The 18,885-nt window shown below is 31.3% G+C and overlaps 2 protein-coding genes across 13 annotated transcripts; both read right to left on the bottom strand.

Moving 5' to 3' along the window:
• Window positions 1-839: 839 nt before the first annotated feature.
• Window positions 840-5,296, bottom strand: LOC107921770 (vacuolar-sorting receptor 4). Of its 11 annotated transcripts, XR_005909379.1 has the most exons (5): window positions 4,728-5,296; window positions 3,918-3,994; window positions 3,489-3,549; window positions 1,869-1,953; window positions 840-1,658 (listed from the first exon to the last, which is right to left on the bottom strand). XR_005909379.1 is itself a non-coding variant. In XM_041087162.1 (4 exons), exons 1-4 carry the CDS (start codon window positions 5,032-5,034, stop codon window positions 1,624-1,626), a joined length of 504 nt encoding a protein of 167 aa, XP_040943096.1. In that variant the 5' UTR covers window positions 5,035-5,296; the 3' UTR covers window positions 840-1,623. The 11 variants fall into 11 exon arrangements, 10 of the variants coding, with proteins under 10 accessions (XP_040943096.1, XP_040943098.1, XP_040943094.1 ...); XM_041087162.1 differs by lacking the exon at window positions 3,489-3,549; XM_041087164.1 differs by lacking the exon at window positions 3,918-3,994 and having other exon boundaries at window positions 4,728-5,264.
• Window positions 5,297-10,383: 5,087 nt separating this feature from the next.
• Window positions 10,384-18,162, bottom strand: LOC107921769 (exosome complex component RRP43). Of its 2 annotated transcripts, XM_041087159.1 has the most exons (12): window positions 18,033-18,162; window positions 16,896-17,105; window positions 15,832-15,879; window positions 14,855-15,031; window positions 14,301-14,474; window positions 14,164-14,213; window positions 14,001-14,070; window positions 13,795-13,900; window positions 13,316-13,382; window positions 13,064-13,139; window positions 11,839-12,128; window positions 10,384-10,638 (listed from the first exon to the last, which is right to left on the bottom strand). In XM_041087159.1, exons 5-12 carry the CDS (start codon window positions 14,458-14,460, stop codon window positions 10,555-10,557), a joined length of 903 nt encoding a protein of 300 aa, XP_040943093.1. In that variant the 5' UTR covers window positions 14,461-14,474; window positions 14,855-15,031; window positions 15,832-15,879; window positions 16,896-17,105; window positions 18,033-18,162; the 3' UTR covers window positions 10,384-10,554. The 2 variants fall into 2 exon arrangements, with proteins under 2 accessions (XP_040943093.1, XP_040943092.1); XM_041087158.1 differs by lacking the exons at window positions 14,855-15,031; window positions 18,033-18,162 and having other exon boundaries at window positions 16,896-17,112.
• Window positions 18,163-18,885: the final 723 nt, after the last annotated feature.

The raw sequence follows: 18,885 nt of genomic DNA, 5'->3' as shown, positions 1-18,885 counted from the left end.
TGCAGTTTCGCTATTATATTGTTACTATTTTGTTGCTATTATTTTGATATTGTATAACTCTTGTTTTATTGTTAATTTTGCTACTATTTTAAAAGTATTTGCATGCTAAGTTGCACTTATTTTAGTGTTATTTACGTATAAATAAAATTTTTTAATTTATTTTCAATTTGTTGAGAAACATTTATTTTAATGTTTTTAGTGTATTTGATGTATTATATTTTTTAAATTTGTTTTTATGTAAAAACAATAATATAATTTTTTTTATACGAGCAGGCTGGACTTAGGTTTTAACATTTTTATCTGAGCCGAACTTAGACAAAATTTTAAGTCCACTTTTTTGGGCCGAACCGGTCCTTGTCATAAAATTCTATCGAGGCCCGATCCGACCCATAATCATCTCTAAGTTCGACTCCAAACTCGAGCTTCAATGATATATATTTACTATATATTATAAAATATAAAAATACTTTAGAAAATTTGAAAAATATGAAATTAAATTGATTTTTTTAACCAAGCTTAAAATTTTAAAAATTGATAACTAATAAAACTAACAGGTAAGATGGATCTTATAACTAGAGAACTGTCCAAAGCACTCAAATTGAGACAAATCAAACCAAATTAGTTGGGTTTATCTGTTTAAACCAGCAGAAGCTCTCTTCCCGTGAACATAGGTTTCGGTTGAAAAAAGAAGGGAAAATTAAGGTTAATATTGTATATACAATAATGAAATTATAAATTAATAATATAAAAATACTAAAAAAATAAAAATTCGATTAGACTATTAAACCATTCGAAACGGGTATTATAATACTCAAATTTGATTTGATTAATAAATCGAGTTGTTCAAACTTGAATTTATAATTACTGAATTGAATTTTGGCTCAAATAACCTACAAGAAGTCTTGGCGCTGTGTACTCATAACATGTAATCTGCTTTTGTAGGTAGCTTACTGAAGAAATTCTGGGGTGCATTTAGCACATCTTTTCCTAAAAATGGAGGCCTCATTACATAAAATCCTCCAAAAATAAGAAGAACCTTAAGACTAATTAAATAATATAACATAAAGGGTCCAACAAGACAACAAACAAGGAACATCACTGTAATTCTTGGGTCACGCAAGTTTAGCAGTGAGTGAAACCTCTCAACTTGTGTTGCAATGTCACTGATCACTGTCACAACTCTCCCTGCAATACTACTCAGTCTATCATATCTCATCCGAAGAACATCGAATTGTCTTGAAGATGGGAAAGTATCAAACTCTTCGTCCAATTTGTCGGCTGTCACAGATCCGGCAACCGATAGGTTCACATCGATATGAGTTGGATGCCTCGGTCGCTTTCTCCATTGGAGGATCCTAACTTGAATACTATAAAGAGTCATTGTTGGTAATATCAAATCTGGTTTAAAAACTATAATGCAGTAGATCGCCATGACTAAAACAGTTGCTGCCGAATTATTCCACTTGCGGATTTCATCGAACCATTGCCGAGCATTGGAAAAGCACTTAAAAGTAGCCAAAACTCTCTGAAAATTGGCTTTGGCTTTCCTTAGGCTCCACATTTGGGAACCTCTATCCAACATATACCCCACAACCTCTTGTCTTAACGGCGGTTCGTTTCGGCTTAGACTCGAACAAAGAATACGAACGGCTTGTTTCCTTAAAAAATCGAGTTGGTATATCAAAAGAAGGTAAATATGATGCAGTTGAGGCAACAAAGGATTCATGGTGTAAACCAGAAATAAGCTTTCGGACGTCGTAATTCGATCGATTCAAACTCATAAGTAATACTCCCATGCTTAATTCAATTCGGCACTTATAAAACATATTCATTCAAATTTAACGATATATAATTACTTATGTACTTACCTTGTACTGACACGAATGGATCAGAACGACTAATCAACAACTTTCGACTTCCTCCGATCCAATTCTGATTTCTTCTTTTCTTGATCTAAATCAATTCAAATTTAACGTATTTAATTACAAATTCCTTCAATTACATCCAAAAACACATAATTGGGAATTTTTCACTTTAGCCCCTAACATTTCAAATTTTCACAATTTAGTCCCTATTTCAAAACAACACAAAATACTCAAAATTTCATTAAACTCTAGTTAGGCTGAATTCTCCCTATGTCCCTAGCAGCACATTAATTTTATTTATTTCCCATTTTGACCCTTAAATTTTCTAATTTCACCAATAAATCCCTAATTTGGATTTTTATAAAAAATCACTTAATTAAACATAACAATCAAACATCAAAATTTTATTTTCCATCATCAAACAACGAAAACCATAAGCTATTATCAATGGCAAATTTCAAATTCATCAACAATACCAAAAATTAGAGCTTGGGCTATCTAAAACACAAAGCAACGATCTTAAAAACATAAAAATTATCAAAAACCGATCAACTAACATACCTTAATCAAATATTGAAATGGCTGAACCCTAGCTTGCTGATTTCTTTCTTTTTTTTCTTTCAAGATTCGGCAATATGGATATCATCCACCAACATGTTTTATTTATTTTATTACATATTACTTTACTTTTTACTATTTTAACCTTAAATATTTAATTATAACTTTTATAATGGTTGTCTAAATGTGTCCATGCATAATTCTGATGGCTAAATATCAATATAAGGACCCCACATTAGAAAATTCATAATAATAAAACACTTTAACAAATAGCTAACCACTTTTTCATTTTACACGATTAAGTTCTTTTTCACAAATCGGCACACAAACGATAAAATTAATTAACGAAAACTTCACACATGTCAATTCACATACTATAAGCACAGAAAATAATATTAAAATATTTTTCTGACTCAAATTTGTGGTCCCGAAGCCACTGTCCGACTAGGGTCTAAAAACCGAGCTATTACAACTAATACGCCTCTTCTTTTAGTAATGATATAACACATCTCAAGCAATCTTTCGGCATACACATCATTTCATCGAGCACCCTCATAGTATTTTCCAACCAATATTCAACTTTAGTCAGATTATCATCCTTTTACCTCTAAATTCTTTAGGCCCACACTTTTGAATTTTATAAATCGGGGGTCAATGAACATTTATCGAATTTGGGTTCTGAGGATAAGGGGTGTCGTAAGAGGCACAATTAGGGGTGGAGGTTGCATTTGGGACTGTGGAGCTAAAGGGGTAGCTCAATTTAACTGATTGAACCATTAGTTTATCATTTGGAAGACGTTTTTTGCCTTACTCCTAAGCCTTTGCGAAATAAGCATACTATTTGTAGCTTCCTAATCAGAAGTAGGAACGTTACTATCTACTTTATCTGATACGACACGGTTCAATTCGATTGACAAGGTTTATCTATAAGAAAAAGCAGAATCTTGGATCAGAAGGCATCACGCTATCACAAGTTATTGTGGCATGTATTTCTAAATTTAGCACGCTTTACGTTCAATTCTAGAATAAACTAAACTGTAGCTCTGATACCACTAAATGTAATACCTTTTACCCAACTTGATCGCCAAGCCTGAGCTCCAGGATGCTACATCTATTGCCATAGCAACTACAAACATATAACTTTCAAGTCAAGGTATAATTCATGCAAACATAAGTATTTCAAAAAATAAACATGATATACAACCTCTCATGGGACTTATACTAGCCTACGTATACTCTAAAGTTAACCCGCGATCGAATAAGGACTAATTTACATCATTTTCTAAACTTCAAGATGACGTCACGACGTAAGGGGTTCCTCATCACGACGTGACATACTAAATTGGCCTCGTTATGCCAACGGAGTTCCTCGTCATGTCGTGGCCTAAAGTCTAGAGCTTGTCACAACAACATCGCCTGATGTCGCGACATGGACTCTGTTTTTAGCACAAATTAGGCCATTTGATACCTATTTCAATATGTTTTGATTCATACCCTGCAGGCTGTGAGATTTACTGTTTTATCTTGCCAACAACCACCATTATTTTCCAAGCATCCATTCGTCTCCACATCTGTGAAAAAAGTAACCGCCATCACTGGTGTTTCAAATAACAACTGGACAGTAAGTTGAAACACTACACTGGATTTCTAAAAGCCTAGCTCTCGCCCATGTTACTTAGAAGGATCTTTGAAAAATCATATCACCGTACACATGTTCGGATATTGAGTCTAAAACTGGTACTTAAAGCAAAACCAAGAATCAGAGAAACTTAGCTCTACTTTTGTAGACACCTCTAAGGCTATATCCCTATGAAAGGAGGGAAATGAAGCTAAAAGAGTGGACCTAATTTCAGAAAACAACTAGTAAGATAAAAAGAGAAAAAGACATCCGTCCAAACAACTTAAAGCAAAGCTGAAAACAAGTATATTAATACATAAATGAATGAATAAATATATAAATAATGATAATGAAATCAATGGACACTGATAAAGCTAAATTTATTTAAATGAATTAGTTAAAAAATAATAACATAAATCCAAGTAGATGGAAAAACCAAATCAATTAACCCTCAAATCCCAAACTAACAAATAAATTATTGCCCCATAAATAAACCAAATCCAACAAATTGAACTTTAAACCTAATATTAAAAATTCCCCAATTTGGAATTACTCAAATTAGCTAAAACAACACAAAAATTCCTCATCGTTCAACCCTACAACAAACAAATTATAGCTCAAATAAACAAAACCACAGATTAATTTTTCTTATAAGGCGAAAATTTTGAGGAAAAAAAATAGAGTACCTCCACGATCGACCAAAACAAAGGTAGGAAGAGAACCAGGCTTGGATTTAAACGAAATCCAAAAGTCATCAAAGCTTTTACAAGCTTTTTGGTTTTCTTCAGGGTAAACCACAACACCAGCCATGCTTCCACCATATTGAGGTATCCCAAAGTTCCCAATCGCACTATCATGGGTTCCTTTAATCTTCTCCGGCGATGTTACCGTCAAGCTGTTCTTTTCCACCACGAATCTCGCGTAACAATTGCTTATCAAAGATAATAACATAAACACTTGAAGAAGATGATGATGGAATGTTCGTAGCTCCATATATTTACTTTGGGTTTTTTGGATTTGGATTTGGATTTGGATTTGGATTTGGATAGTTTTAAGGACATACTAATGAAGAAGAGGAAGATCGTGTATGAAAAACATGTAAAATTAAATTGTTTTTTTAAAAATAAAAATAGTGAAAATCGCCATTAAATATTAAATCAAAAGTCGAAATCTTTGATCTTTTAAACAATTCTTTTATTTGTTTTAAATGATTTTAGAACACAATCAGTGAAATTTTGACACGCTACTAATAAGAAATCTTAGTCATTCATGGATGTAGCTCGTTAAAAGAGTAAATTGCACTAGAGGCTCCTAAACTATAACTTATTTTAAATTAATTGTTAAACTTTAAAATATTCTAATTATATCCTTAAACTTTCAAGATTATGTTAATTAAGTCCTTATGATACTAAAACCATTAAGTTCGTTGTTAAGTAATATATCAGATCCTGTGTGACATAATTTAAATTTTAAAAAGTAAAGTGTCATTTTGCTTAATAGTGAATTTAACAAGTTTAGTAATGAAAGGACTTAATTGACATAACCTTGAAAATTAGGAGATACAATCAAAATTTTTTAAAATTTGAAACCCATTGAAAATGAGAATCATAGTTTGGGGATCTCTGATGCAATTTATTCTCGTTGTAATTAAGTGCTTATGGGTTGGGTCTAGAGGTGTTTATATTCGAGATGCTCGTCCAAGTTGGTTTGGTTTAAAAGACATCGAGCTTCTTTTTACTCGATCCAAGACAATAGATGTTTTTAATTAGCTCAATTTTTTGGGATAATTTATGTAAATTATTGTTGAGGTTTCGCGTAGCCAACTTGTACTTGTGCCTCATTTAATATATGGGTTCAAACATCATCGATTGTGAAATTTTTAATTCTTTTGGTATAATGACTTATTTTGTTCTCCGACCTTACAAAATGACTTTTAACCCTTCAATTAGTTTTTCATCTCTTTTAACTATTGAACTTAACTGTATGTCAAACTACCAAAAAAATAGATGGAAAGTAAACGTCTGCTAAATTTGAAAATGTGGCATCCACGTGTGTGCTACATCAATAATTAATTATTTTTCAATTCAAAAAAAATCCCACAATTAAAATTTTCTAAAATATAAAAGATTTACTTTTTATTTTAAAAAACAATTAATTACTATGACATACATGTGGATGTCACATCAGCAAAATTAATAAACATTATTTTTTTCATCTATTTTGGAGTGATTTGATAAACAACGTAAGTTCAAGGATTAAAAGAGATAAAAAAAACAAAACAAAATAAATGGAAGGCTAAAATGACTTTTTTTGTAAAGCTAGAGGGCCAAGTAAATCATTATGTTAATTCTTTTTAATGGTTTCCTTGTTGAAACTATTGCTTCTTCACGCATTCAAATTTTCAATAGAGTTAGAAGAAAAAGTCTCTGTCGAAAATAATATTCGAACTTGTCGAGGTTTAACCTTAGCATTATATTATAGATTTTATTATATTATTTTTCGATTTATATTTATTTTATGTATAATTCAAGGACAATATAAATTTTGGTCCGTAAATTTAATAACTAGGTTCACTTTAGTTTCTGTACTTTTTTGGTCCACTTTGACACTTGAACTTGACAAATAGGTCCATTCTGATATCTGAACTTGAAAATTATAAAAATTGCATACATTTTTAAATGATGATATGGTATAATCTCAAAATGTCATGTTTAGTGTTTTAATAATCGAACCAATGTTGACAAAAATCAAACCACTGATTCTTGATTCGATCACTTTGATCTGGTTGACAACCGGATCAAGAATAATTAAATAAACAATTAAAAATTCATAAAAATCTGAAAGAATATTTAAAAATAAAAATAAAATATATATATTAAACTTGTTCAATATGTTCAACCGTCAACTTTTGTCTCGATTCTTGATTTTTACCAATTTCAAGCAATTTCTAAGTCTATCGATTCAACTAGTTTATTTGGACCATTATATCGATCAATCATCAATCTGTCCAATCCAATCTTGTTCCAGTAATACCGAGTACGTCATCAGATTTTGACAAAATCTAAGTTTTAGGACCAATGTTAGAGTTGTGTGACCCAAATTCTAAGAGATTGCTTGCAAGTCGAGTTAAACAAAAATATATTTCTTTCTAGAAGATTTAGTATTTATTAGTATAATATATTTAGCATTTATTAGTATAGTTTATTTGACTTACTAATTTAGCCTATAAATAGGTTCTTTTACAATCTTAGAAATAATACCCATTAGATTAGAACTCATAACACATTCAGAGAATTTTGTGTTTACGTTTTGAGGGTTCTTTGTTTTTCGAGTTTTCGAGGTTTGGTTTTATCTCCATCTTTTGTACTCTTCATTATTTTGCCATTATAGTAAAATTATCTTTACTTGTGGTTTTTTTATGCTCTTTGGAGGGATTTTTCCACGTTAAATTTGTGTGTTCATCTTCTCAATTTATTCTGCTATTTTTACTTGTTTGTTGCTTAATCGGGACGATCCTAACAACCAAAATGAATCTAGTTGTCAAATTTAAAGATTAAAATAAAACAAACAAAAAAAAGTACAAATACTAAAGTGAGCCTAATTCCCAAGTTCAAGTACTAAAAGTTAAATTATCCCTAAAATTTATGCTTGAAATTATTAGAGAATAGTGTCGCATTGGGGATAGGGGTGAGCAAAACTTGATTCGACTCGAAAAAATCGAAAAAAATCGAAAAAAATTTGAATTTCGAGTTAAACGAATCGAGTTATTCGAGTTAATCGAGTTATTCAAATCAACTCGAATTTTTTTTTCGAATTTCGAGTTCGAATCGAGTTGAGTTCGAATTTCAAAATATTATAGTTGAGTTTAGGAGTTCGAATATTAAACTATAATATTTTACATTTTTACCCCAAACTCCTAAACTTTTTTACTTTTCCCTCAAAACTTTTACTCCTTCCCACTTCCTCCCAAAACTTTTACTCCTCTCTCTCCCCAACCCCCCAATCTACCCAAAATCTATTTCCCACCAAAATTTTACTCTCCCATTTATTTTTTCTCAAAATTTTACTCCCAAAAACCCTCAAAATCTTTTATTTTTCCCCAAAATTTTTACTCCCTCCCACTTTTCCCTTAAAAATTTTATTCTCTTCCCATCCCACCTCCCATCTACCCCAAACCCTCCCCCCTCCAATTTTTTTTAATATTTTCCCTCCAAAATTTTACTCCCCCTATTTACATTCCCTCAAACTTTTATTCCCAAAACTTTTTATTTTCTCCCTAAACTTTTACTTCTCACCCTTTACTCTCAAATAAAAAATAAAAATTATCCAAAAAAAACTACTAAGCATAAATAGTAATAATTTTATTTATATCTACTATTTATATTATTAAATTAAATTTCACATTTTATATTATTTATATTATTGAATTGTTTAGTCATATTGAATATTTATATTAAAATTGAATTATTAATTATGCCATAAAATATTCGTGTTAAAATTTTATATTGGTATCAATTTCACATTTTATTTTTAAAATAACTTTTATTAAAAAAATCATATTTTACATTTAATACATTTTTAATTCCAAAATAAATAGTGACAAGAATTTGAAGATAATTGAAACAACTAAGCAAGCAAAGAAGCTAACCAGTATATAAAAAATTAATAAATAAATTATGAGGTGATGAAAGTTAATAAAAAAATTGATTAAGGTGGACAAATTTTATTACGATGGGTGACAATGGTTACAAGGACCCAAAATTATTTTTTAAAATTTAACTCGAACAAATATATTCGATTCGATTCGATTCGAATTTTATCTCACTCGACTCAATTCGAGAAAACTTCAAATAAAGTTACGATGATAAAATGAGATTCGAAAACTCGATTAACTCGAAAATTTTCGATTCGATTTGATTCGATTCGATCGAATGCTCACCCCTAATTGGGGATTCGGATTCCTAACGACTACATCTAAAAGTTTTATATTATATTATATTATTTAATTATTATTAATGAATGTGGTGGGACTCAAATAAAATGATTTATTTAAAAGAAATATTTGTTTAGACTAAAAAAATTATTAGTCTCAAATTAATCCTTCAACTTGATAAATAAGTCAATTTTAATATTTAATTTTTTCATTAGTCTCAAATTTTAACATTTTTTCAATTTAATCCTTAAACTTAAGACACTTTGAGTTGTGTCACATTAACTTTTCTCAATTGTATATAAATTTTTAATTTTGAAATAATGACTTGATACAATCACAGAATACATATCATCACAAATATAAAGACTAAACTAAAAAGAATTGTCAACTTTTAAGGCAAATATAGACAAAATAAAAATGGACATAATCGTCCAGAAACTGAAAAAAGTAATAAAATTGGGTGGGTTTGATTTATATTTAAGAATATTTTAATGAATAATTAATTATATAAATATAAAAAACAAATATTAAATTTAATTAATTTGGATTTTTTAGGTGATACGATCAGGTTTTATCCAAAGCTAAAAACAAAATAAATAAATAAAATCTAACAATTGCTCATAGATTTAGAATGAAGATTTTAAAAAAATGTTGGTCTAGTTGATTGGCTTCTCAGCCAAAGATTAATTATTTGGATGCAAATATCGGCTATAATACAGATACATTTAATTTTGTATATAAAATATCATGTATTTATTAATTTAAATTTAAAATTAACCCTCAAATTATACCATATTTTTCTTTAGAAACCTATTTTTATTTTCAGCATCTTAAAAATAATTCCCTCTCATTTTATCCTCAAAATACAATACCAACCAATAAAAACAGACCAAATTGAATAATTTATCTGCCTACTTTTGACAATAAAAAAAAAAAAAAACTTTGGGCACCTCAGTGGAACAAGTGGTGTAGTTTGAGACCAATTTTGTAATCAAGCATTCTAGTTACTCTAGAACAATTAAGAAATGGCAAACTACCTGGTAGGCCCCTCTATTATAAAGATTGGATCAAATTAATTCCTCTAAATCAATTTAATCCCTATACAATTAAGGTGAAATTTCAACAAAGTTACGTCTTTGACAAGGTTAATATTGGTTTTGCAAATAAAATCCTTTATTTGGAGTTGAACTAGAAACGAATAAAAATTAATTTTTCATGTAATTTTTCAAACACTAAATGTTAACTTTATTACAATTTGACATTATTTGATTCTTTTTAATAATACAAGCCAAAATCAGTCTATTTAATAGTAAATGAACTAATTTGATTCAGTTCCTATAACAGAGGGACTTGGCATATACTTTCAACATTAAGAAATTCTATAGAACAAAAACGGAACATTTTTAACATACCAAAAGGCAATAAACAAAATTTGCCACTTTTAAGCATACTAGAATTGGTTCCTTACACCCTCCAAAAACCAGTCCCTGAACTAATAATGTCACTAAACAAACGCAATAGAACAAACAACAATAATTTTAAAAAGATCAATTACTAGCATTTAATTAGTAGGTGCAAGATTAGTCAACCTCCATACCAGAAATGGCTTCCTCTAGAATCTTTTGAAGTTCCTTCACTCTTTGCCGTGTTAATGCAATGCAGTCCTGCATCCATGGAAAAGTTATTTTCATATCAAGCTCTTGGTCCATTGGTTCAGTATAAGTTTAAGGGTTGATATAATTTTTAGCTCCTGAACTTTGCAATTAGGTTTGGCCCATGTTAGTTTAGGAACTTGGCAACCTTTTCCATTTCGGTCATTGCAAGTTGATTTTCATTAAAGTGTGATAACGAGACACTCCGAGATTGTTTGAAGAAGTGGCACAATCTTAGAGTGTTATGCTCGCACCTTAATGGAACCCAATTTAGGGACCAAATTGGAAAAAGCTGCCAAGTTCCAAGACTAATGTGGATAAAAAAAATTCAGATACTAAAGTGGACTTAATTGCGAAGTTTAGGGGTAAAAAATTACATTAACCATAATTTTAACAATATATAATTTCAAGGGTTAATGTAATTTTTAGTTTTGGAACTTGGCAACTAAGTTCACTTTGGTATTTAACTTTTTTTGTCCACGTTAGTCCTAGAACTTGCAACTTTTACCAATTTGGTCCTTCAACTTGAGCTTCGTTAAAAGTGTGATGACATGGTGCTCTGAGATTGTGCTACATAATCACCTAATATATATATAATTGGGAAAAGCTGACATGGTACAGTATTAGTGTCAAGTCATCACACCTTAATGGAATCAAAGTTCAATGACTAAATTACAAAAAACTACCGAGTTCTGAGACTAATAAAAAAAGTTAAGAGTACCAAGATGGACCTAGTTGTCAAGTTTAAGTGACAAAAATTACATTAACCCTAATTTTACAACAATTTGTACGGCAAACACATCATAAAGAAAAAGACTTCAAAGCACCAAAAAGTTCGAATTTTGAACATGACAACCTATATTTCTATAAACTATTTCCCTTTTGGACAAGAAAATGACCTTCAGGCCTAATCTTGGAGTCAAGGTGGCTTCTAAAGTTAACGGTGAAAAATACACCATGATAAGAGCACTAAAATGTAAAGCATCATAAGAAAAATAAAATAAAGTTTGAACTCTGAACATGACAACCTATATTTCTATAAACTATTTAACTTTGGACAAGAACATGACCTTCAGGCCTAATCTTGGAGTCAAGGTGGCTTCAAAAGTTAACGGTGAAAAATACACCATGATGAGAGCACTAAAATGTATTATGCTGCTAAAGCATCATTAAAACCTAAAAAGGGACATCAAGACCAAAAATTCAACTGACCTGGATAGCTGATGTATATGCTAGAACTGTTCCACCTGGTTTTTGAAGCGAGACGAGTTGACTAGATGAATCTAAAACCACGGTTACAATAGTGTCCATAATAGATTCTTCCTCGGCAGTAGGATCTGCCAAAATGTAGTTCTTGTAAAGTACACATGTCAATGAAAACGGAACGCTGCTCAGATTAATTTTTCTCTTCTCCTTATTGACTGGTTCCCTGTCAGATAGTCCTTGTTCCTCTGATAAAACGATCTTTCCATCATCGTTGAGAGATACCACAGGGATTTCCACTGGAATTTTTTTTGGTAAAATAAAAACAGTTAGGTTAGACACTCCAAAACAAAATCTATTAAATCAATAGTGTAGCTGCAGAGGGAATATCAAGACCAGATAATACAAAGAGGCTTTGCATGGGACAGCAAGCTAGGCAAAATTAAAAGGTAAATAGATTACAGCCATAACATATGGTTGACCTTGCTTTGTATCTTATATCATGAAAGTATAAATTGCGGATATTTTACAACAGGGTTTACCATTGAAGTATGCTCTATAACCAATAAGCTTGGTCAAGATTTATACTGCCAATTATGCATACTAATCACTCATCTAATATGAGATTTAGTAATTTTTTGGTTTACCCAAGGAAAAGCTTTAATCATGGATTAGATGAAACCATGTTCCTAAAGCAAATTTTGATCATTGTATTGCCAAGATAGAGCAGTGGTAATTTTTGCTGGTACATGAAAATGCGTTTCCTATGTTAAAACTAAAGGAAATAATTCATGCAAAAACCCCAAGATCGCCAGACACACACTTAAAAGAAGCATGAAAATCAGAATGTCAACCCTGAAATAAAATCAATTTGTATGTTAATGCATCAAGTGGATATAGCTTTTAGTGGTTTATCATAAATTTCTTAAAGATAACAGAAGGAAAAGGAGCATTATGTTCCAAGTGTCTTTTGTCAACCTATTATGACTCACTCTTAATAAATAGATGAAATGCTACTTTTAATTTAATTTACACCGGAGGAATTCCTTAGGCGGTCATACATTTTTCTCTTTAAAAGAACAAAGCAATTTTACCATCGCAAATTTTCTTTTCCGTCTCATTGTCAATCTTCTTTCTCATGGAAGAGGTTGGTTGTTTTTGGCAAGTATTATCATATTTAGTGGCATGGTGAATTGATGTTATAGTATTTGATGAAAATGAGAGAAACACTTACAATGAGAAAAGGCAGCAACCGCTGAGAGTAATGCAGTGTCAAAAAGAGCACCATCAGCATCCAAACAGTATATGTCCTGAAAAAACAGACTACTATGTTACTTCCGTATTCAAGGAGAACAAAGGCACTATGGTATTACTTGAATTTCCATATCAACTTGCATGAACGCTAGATGGCTTATGTTCGAACTCTTACACAACTTGAAAGTCCTAAGACGGATAATTAAGACATTTAAAAACCACAATCACGTACCAAATATGCCATCCAAGCAGCTTTTCCACTAACCAAGGACAGTTCCTTCAAATTGATCATGCCAGAGCTGTAATTACACATGACAGGTTGTTTGAGAACCTAACAGAAAGAAAAGGATTCAAAGTGGAACAGTTTTGAAACAGAACATTTATAAGTGTAAAGAGATTCAAAAGAAACGAAACCACCAACAAATTTAGATAAAATAACTGACCAGTGTGCTTCAGCAAGCAGTAAGAAGCAAGAGGGAGAACAAATTGAATCCACATCAATAATCACATCAATAATCATAAGTAAATACAGAGGCGAAGAGGAAGATAATGATTGAATCCACACAAAGATGAGATAACAAATTGCAGACTTTGCATTCTAAAGAATTACAGCACAGATAAACATCACACGTCACAACTACAAGTAAATTAACAGGCTTAATAGGGTGCATCTCAGCATCAATAAACAATCAAGGAACTAAATTGGCATGCCTTAAAATAGTGTCTGACAATTGCTTTGCAACGACTGGTGCTGCCTCAGCCGGTCTGCCAGGCCTAACAATTGGAGAACAAATTGGAGGCATGTGGAAATCAATAGCTGAAAATGAAAAAGAAATTATGATAAAGTACGAGAGATAAGAGATGCATTTTAAGAAGAGAAAGAGAAACAGGAAAGCGTGCAGCTAACGGCAGCAAACCTATACAACCCTCATCCGGTGTTTCCAATGAAGGGGTCATGACCTCCATTTTGATAGCAGCCAACATAGTCTATGCCATGCAAGGAATTAATTATTAAACTCCAAGCTTAATTGCTTGCCAAAACAAAGCAGTATATGTATTAAGAGAAAGTGACAAACTTACAGTTGAACCAATTTTTGCAAGTGCTGAACCATTAGCAGATGCAACAGCCCCTGGATATTAAAGGAATCAGATCCAAGTATGAAGAAATATTATGTCACATAAAAGTTTCATAGTTATATCTTTTTTCTTTTACTAACCAAGGGCAATGGTGGTTTCTCTTGCTCTTCCAAGCGGACGAGCATCAGGACGTATAGACTCTAAAAGATGTTTCTCGTAGAAACGAAGGGGAAAGAGGCGTCTGAAAGCATCCACCTCAACTTCAGTTGACAAGTCACCGCTTGCATTTGGTAATCCCATCGTCAATCTATTTTCTTTTGATCGAAAAAGGGGGAAAAACACATTTATACCCATCGTCAATATTTGAAACATAAACTCATGCAACGATAATGAAAACAATAAACAAATTAGAAACAAGAAATAACCCACCATACAAAGAAAGGGAAAAATGATGAAAACACCCAATAAAAAGCCAAAGAAAATGGGACTTTAAATTGGTGAAGAGGAGCTAATAAACAATCTCACTCATGGGACAAAAAGGGTCATTTTCTTTGTGTTTATTGTCAAACTAATTCTCAAAAAAAAAAACGATGAATAAAACACACTAAAACTTGAAATGAAACGAGAAAAAAAATATAAAAAGTAATATAAAATTATTATATATGAGAATAAAAGAAAGCCGTTTCCGGTGTACCTTAGCAAATCGATGGGCTGGGTCGGGCCCAGAAAAAATTAGGCCCACTTTCTAGGCCCGGGCCCAGCCCGAAATATGGGCCTGAAAATTTGTCCAAGCCTGGCCCGGGAAAAAATTCCTGGGCCCTGCCCTGCCCGGCCCTTTTTTTTTTAGTAAACACCAAAATTGTTATAGCACCTATGTAAATATTGAATTAATGGAGTGGAAATTAGTTCAATAAGAGAGAATAGAATATGATTAGCTACTTTAACGAATTTGACATGATTTAAAATTTAAAACTTAATTCAAGTAATCCTTTGCGTTTAAAGGATTGAGATTAAACAATTTAAAACTTAAAAATTCCTAATAAACCTAAACTTAAAAATTGAATTTAAACAATTTAAAACAATTGAGTTTAAACAATTTAAAACTTAAAAATTCCTAATAAATTAGAGTCTGAAAACGCAAACAAAAAAGGAATAAGAATTGAATGGAACAAAAACATTCATTAGATTTCAAATTTATGTATAAACGTAGAAAGCATAATATTGTATATATAAACCTAAACTAGAAAACATCCTTTGCGTTTAAACAATTGAGATAGTCATACTTATTCTATAAGCTAAATTACATATGTACCAAAAAAGAAATTAATGAAATTCAAACTGCATAAATCCAATCCAAATTCATAAATAGAAGCATCTCCATTTCTCAATCCCATTATTTTCCTACTAGTAGATAATCAATTTTAGCATAACATTACCATAATTTAATCAAAATTTAAGTTTTTCTTTCCCCCTAATATTTTGGAAGTTCACTTCTTTTTCAGAGGAATCAGTAATCATAACAATGTTTTGAGATAAGGACACAAATTATCATCTAGAAAATCTGCTAATCCTGCATTTAATTGCAAAATGTTGTACAAAGTAAAATAAAAGAAAATCAAATTAAATTAAATTAAATTAAATTCTAAAAAGAAAATGTAAATGAAAGCTTACGGGAAAGGAAGCTAAGGTAAGCCAAATCGATTTCAATGTCACTTGTTTCTGCAATAAAACAAAGAAAAAACAAAAAAGATGAGATTAAATGAAGAAACTAAGCTTGTGATCTCAGCCCTGCAAATTACAAGCTCTATAAAACATAAATCAATTCTCATCCAATAATAATTGAATAACACAATTTTGCTCTTAATTGTGCTCAGCTACCCTTAATCCTATAGCTTCGTATTGAAATACAAAACTCACCTCAAGGCAAATTTACGGTAAAGATATATATACATACATATATATATATAAGTTGCTTTCTAAAAATGAAAAAACAAGTTTCCAGATGTCAGGAACCATATGCTAAAAAAAATAATACTTCACTTGTTGAATAAAACTCTTAATAATCAGTCTCTCCCAAGCCAGGATGTTTCTCATCAAAGAAGAGATTATCATTTTCAATGCTGAAGAGAGGCGAGAGATTTGTCTGGAAAATGGGTTTGACTAAGCAGGCAAAGAGGAGGAGGGGTCCTTACAGCATCCAAACAATGACAAATGTGCAGATTACAAGGCAGACACAAGATTAGTAAAGCATGGCCAGTACATCTCTTGTCAAGAATCTTAGAAGTGAATCACACTTAACAGGAGTCTCACCCGTGACACTTGTCGGTAAATGGGACAAGTCTCGAGGACATCCGTGAAAGATGTAAACCAATGCTAATTCAAAAGGTTGAACATACAATCCAGAATCCACATTCCAAAATTCCAGATTTAATTCCCCCCCCCCCGAAGATTCAGTGTCTTAAAATCAAAATCAGAAAACCACCATATTGGTCATATTAATATAAAAGAGATCAATCAGTTCATCAATCCAAAAATAAAAAAGCAAAAAGCAAAAAACATGAAAAATAATTTAACAAAGGTGAAGAACTGAAGATTTACAAATACAGAGGAGAAATAATTCGAGAACTGAAAATTCAAAGGTAGAAGCACCGTAAAAGAGAGGGAAAAAAATCTAACTAAATGTCTAGGGTTAACACTGTTAACAGCAGCAAACTCCCTTTTAAAAGTTAACATACCTTTGAAATTTAAAGGTAGAAGACGTAGAAGCACCGCTCTAACCTCTGATTCCGGAATTGAGTGGAGCCGTGGAGGACCGGAGGTGGATCGGTGGAGGTAGATTGGTGGAGGTGAAGGTTGATTTTCGAATTGGGAAAAAGAGGGGGGACGGCACGGGCTTAAGGATTTTAATCGGTGGAAGAGGGGAAATGGGAAATGGGGAAATCGCACTGTATTTTAAAAACATTTTAATTTTTTATAATTACATTTAAATTTAAAATAAAGTGAAGTTATTGGACCAATTAATAAATTTAGAACTTATCTTTACATATAAATATATTTAATAGATGTAATTGAGATTTATTTGTTTCTATATAACATATAACTTACTGAGAAATTAAAATTAAATTACATATACATGAAAAGTATTTTAAAATATTAATAAATTCGAAACAATATTTAAAACATAAACTCATGCAATGATAATGAAAACAATAAACAAATTAGAAGCAAGAAATAACCCACCATACAAAGAAAGAGAAAAATGATGAAAACACCCAATAAAAAGCCAAAGAAAAATGGGACTTTAAATTGGTGAAGAGTAGAGGTTTTCATGGGCCGGGCCTAAAAAAATTTTGGCCCACGTCCTAGACTCGGGCCAGCTCGGCCCAAAATATGGGCCTGAAATTTTGTCCAGAGAAAGTTCGGGAAAAAATTCCTAAGCCCGAGCTCGGCCCAGCCCGTCCCATTTTTTAAATAAACACAAAATTTATTTTAAAATAAAATTTTTTTAAAAAGTATTTTAAAATTAAAAAATAAAAAATATATATTTATTATATTCGGGCCAAAAAATTGGTGCCTGAGGCTTGGCCTGTTTTCTAAATATGCCTCGTTTTTTTTGTCCAAACCCATATTTCGGGGGGCCATCAGGCCAGACCGGGCCGCCCGGCCCATGAGCACCTATAGTGAAGAGGAGCTAATAAACAATCTCAATCATGGGACAAAAAGGGTCGTTTTCTTTGTGTTTATTGTCAAACTAATTCTTAAAAAAAATGAATAAAACACTCTAAAACTTGAAATGAAACGAGAAAAAAAAATATAAAAAGTAATATAAAATTATTATATATGAGGATAAAAGAAAGCCGTTTCCGGTGTACCTTAGCAAATCGATGGTAGGCAACGACGGCGAAACGTTTAACAGAGAAGAGTGGAAGTGACGAAATGAAAATAGCGAGGGCTCAACATTCATTAAGAAGCTTTTTTTTTCTCCTTTTCATTTTCTTAAATAGTTCAATTGGGGTAATCCGGTAATTAAAATGAAAATAGCGAGGCCTCAGCATTCATTAAGAACCTTTTTTTTTAAACAGTGCAATGGGGGTAATCTAGTAATTAAAGTCATCTGAAGCAAACTAAATGGGTTAATGTCTTTTTTAGCCACAAAAATTTCACCTAATGTGTAATTTAGTACCTGTAGAAAAATCCAATTTAGTAATCGGTACCATACTGTTCCAGTCTTTTACTTAGGTTTCGTTTTGGTCAAGATTTCAATATGCTTCGCATGTTCCAATGTGTTTTGGCCAATTCTAGCCAATACCAGCCTATATCAATTGCAAAAAAATTTTAATATTTTAATTTATCTTTTAACTTTTTATCTTAAACATTTTAATTTTTTATAATTACATTTAAAATTAAAATAAAGTGAAGTTGTAACAGCCCAATTTTCAGTAGTGTCAGAATAGTGATTTGAGATCACTAAATTCGATGAAAAAGTTAGAAATATTTTTGAATTAGTGAATTTTGTGATTTAAAAGAAATTATTAGGTAAATTGGGTCGAAAACGAGGTATCGAGACCTCGATATTATAAACTGAGCCGTAAATATTTTTATAAATATTTACGGAGTGTCAATAGGATAATATTAAAGTTTCGTTAAGAAATTTTAACGCTTTGATAGTTAATTATGAAAAAGGATTAAATTGCAATAGTGATAAAAGTTTAATTATAGATTAAA

The sequence above is a fragment of the Gossypium hirsutum genome, chromosome D01, assembly GCF_007990345.1.
Source record: "Gossypium hirsutum isolate 1008001.06 chromosome D01, Gossypium_hirsutum_v2.1, whole genome shotgun sequence".
NCBI lineage: Eukaryota > Viridiplantae > Streptophyta > Magnoliopsida > Malvales > Malvaceae > Gossypium > Gossypium hirsutum.
The sequence above is the reverse complement of the archived record's forward strand: the minus strand, read 5'-3'. Positions and strand labels throughout refer to the sequence as shown.

Excerpts from the sequence above, each read along its gene's own strand:
- LOC107921769 (XM_041087159.1), bottom strand. The coding sequence starts at position 14,460 with ATGGGATTACCAAATGCAAGCGGTGACTTGTCAACTGAAGTTGAGGTG. Across the intron at positions 14,214-14,300 it reads AGAAACCACCATTGCCCTTG|GGGCTGTTGCATCTGCTAAT; the intron begins GTTAGTAAAAGA and ends TTTAATATCCAG. Across the intron at positions 12,129-13,063 it reads GGTTGCTGCCTTTTCTCATT|TGGAAATCCCTGTGGTATCT; the intron begins GTAAGTGTTTCT and ends AAAAAATTCCAG.
- LOC107921770 (XM_041087160.1), bottom strand. The coding sequence starts at position 1,726 with ATGAATCCTTTGTTGCCTCAACTGCATCATATTTACCTTCTTTTGATA.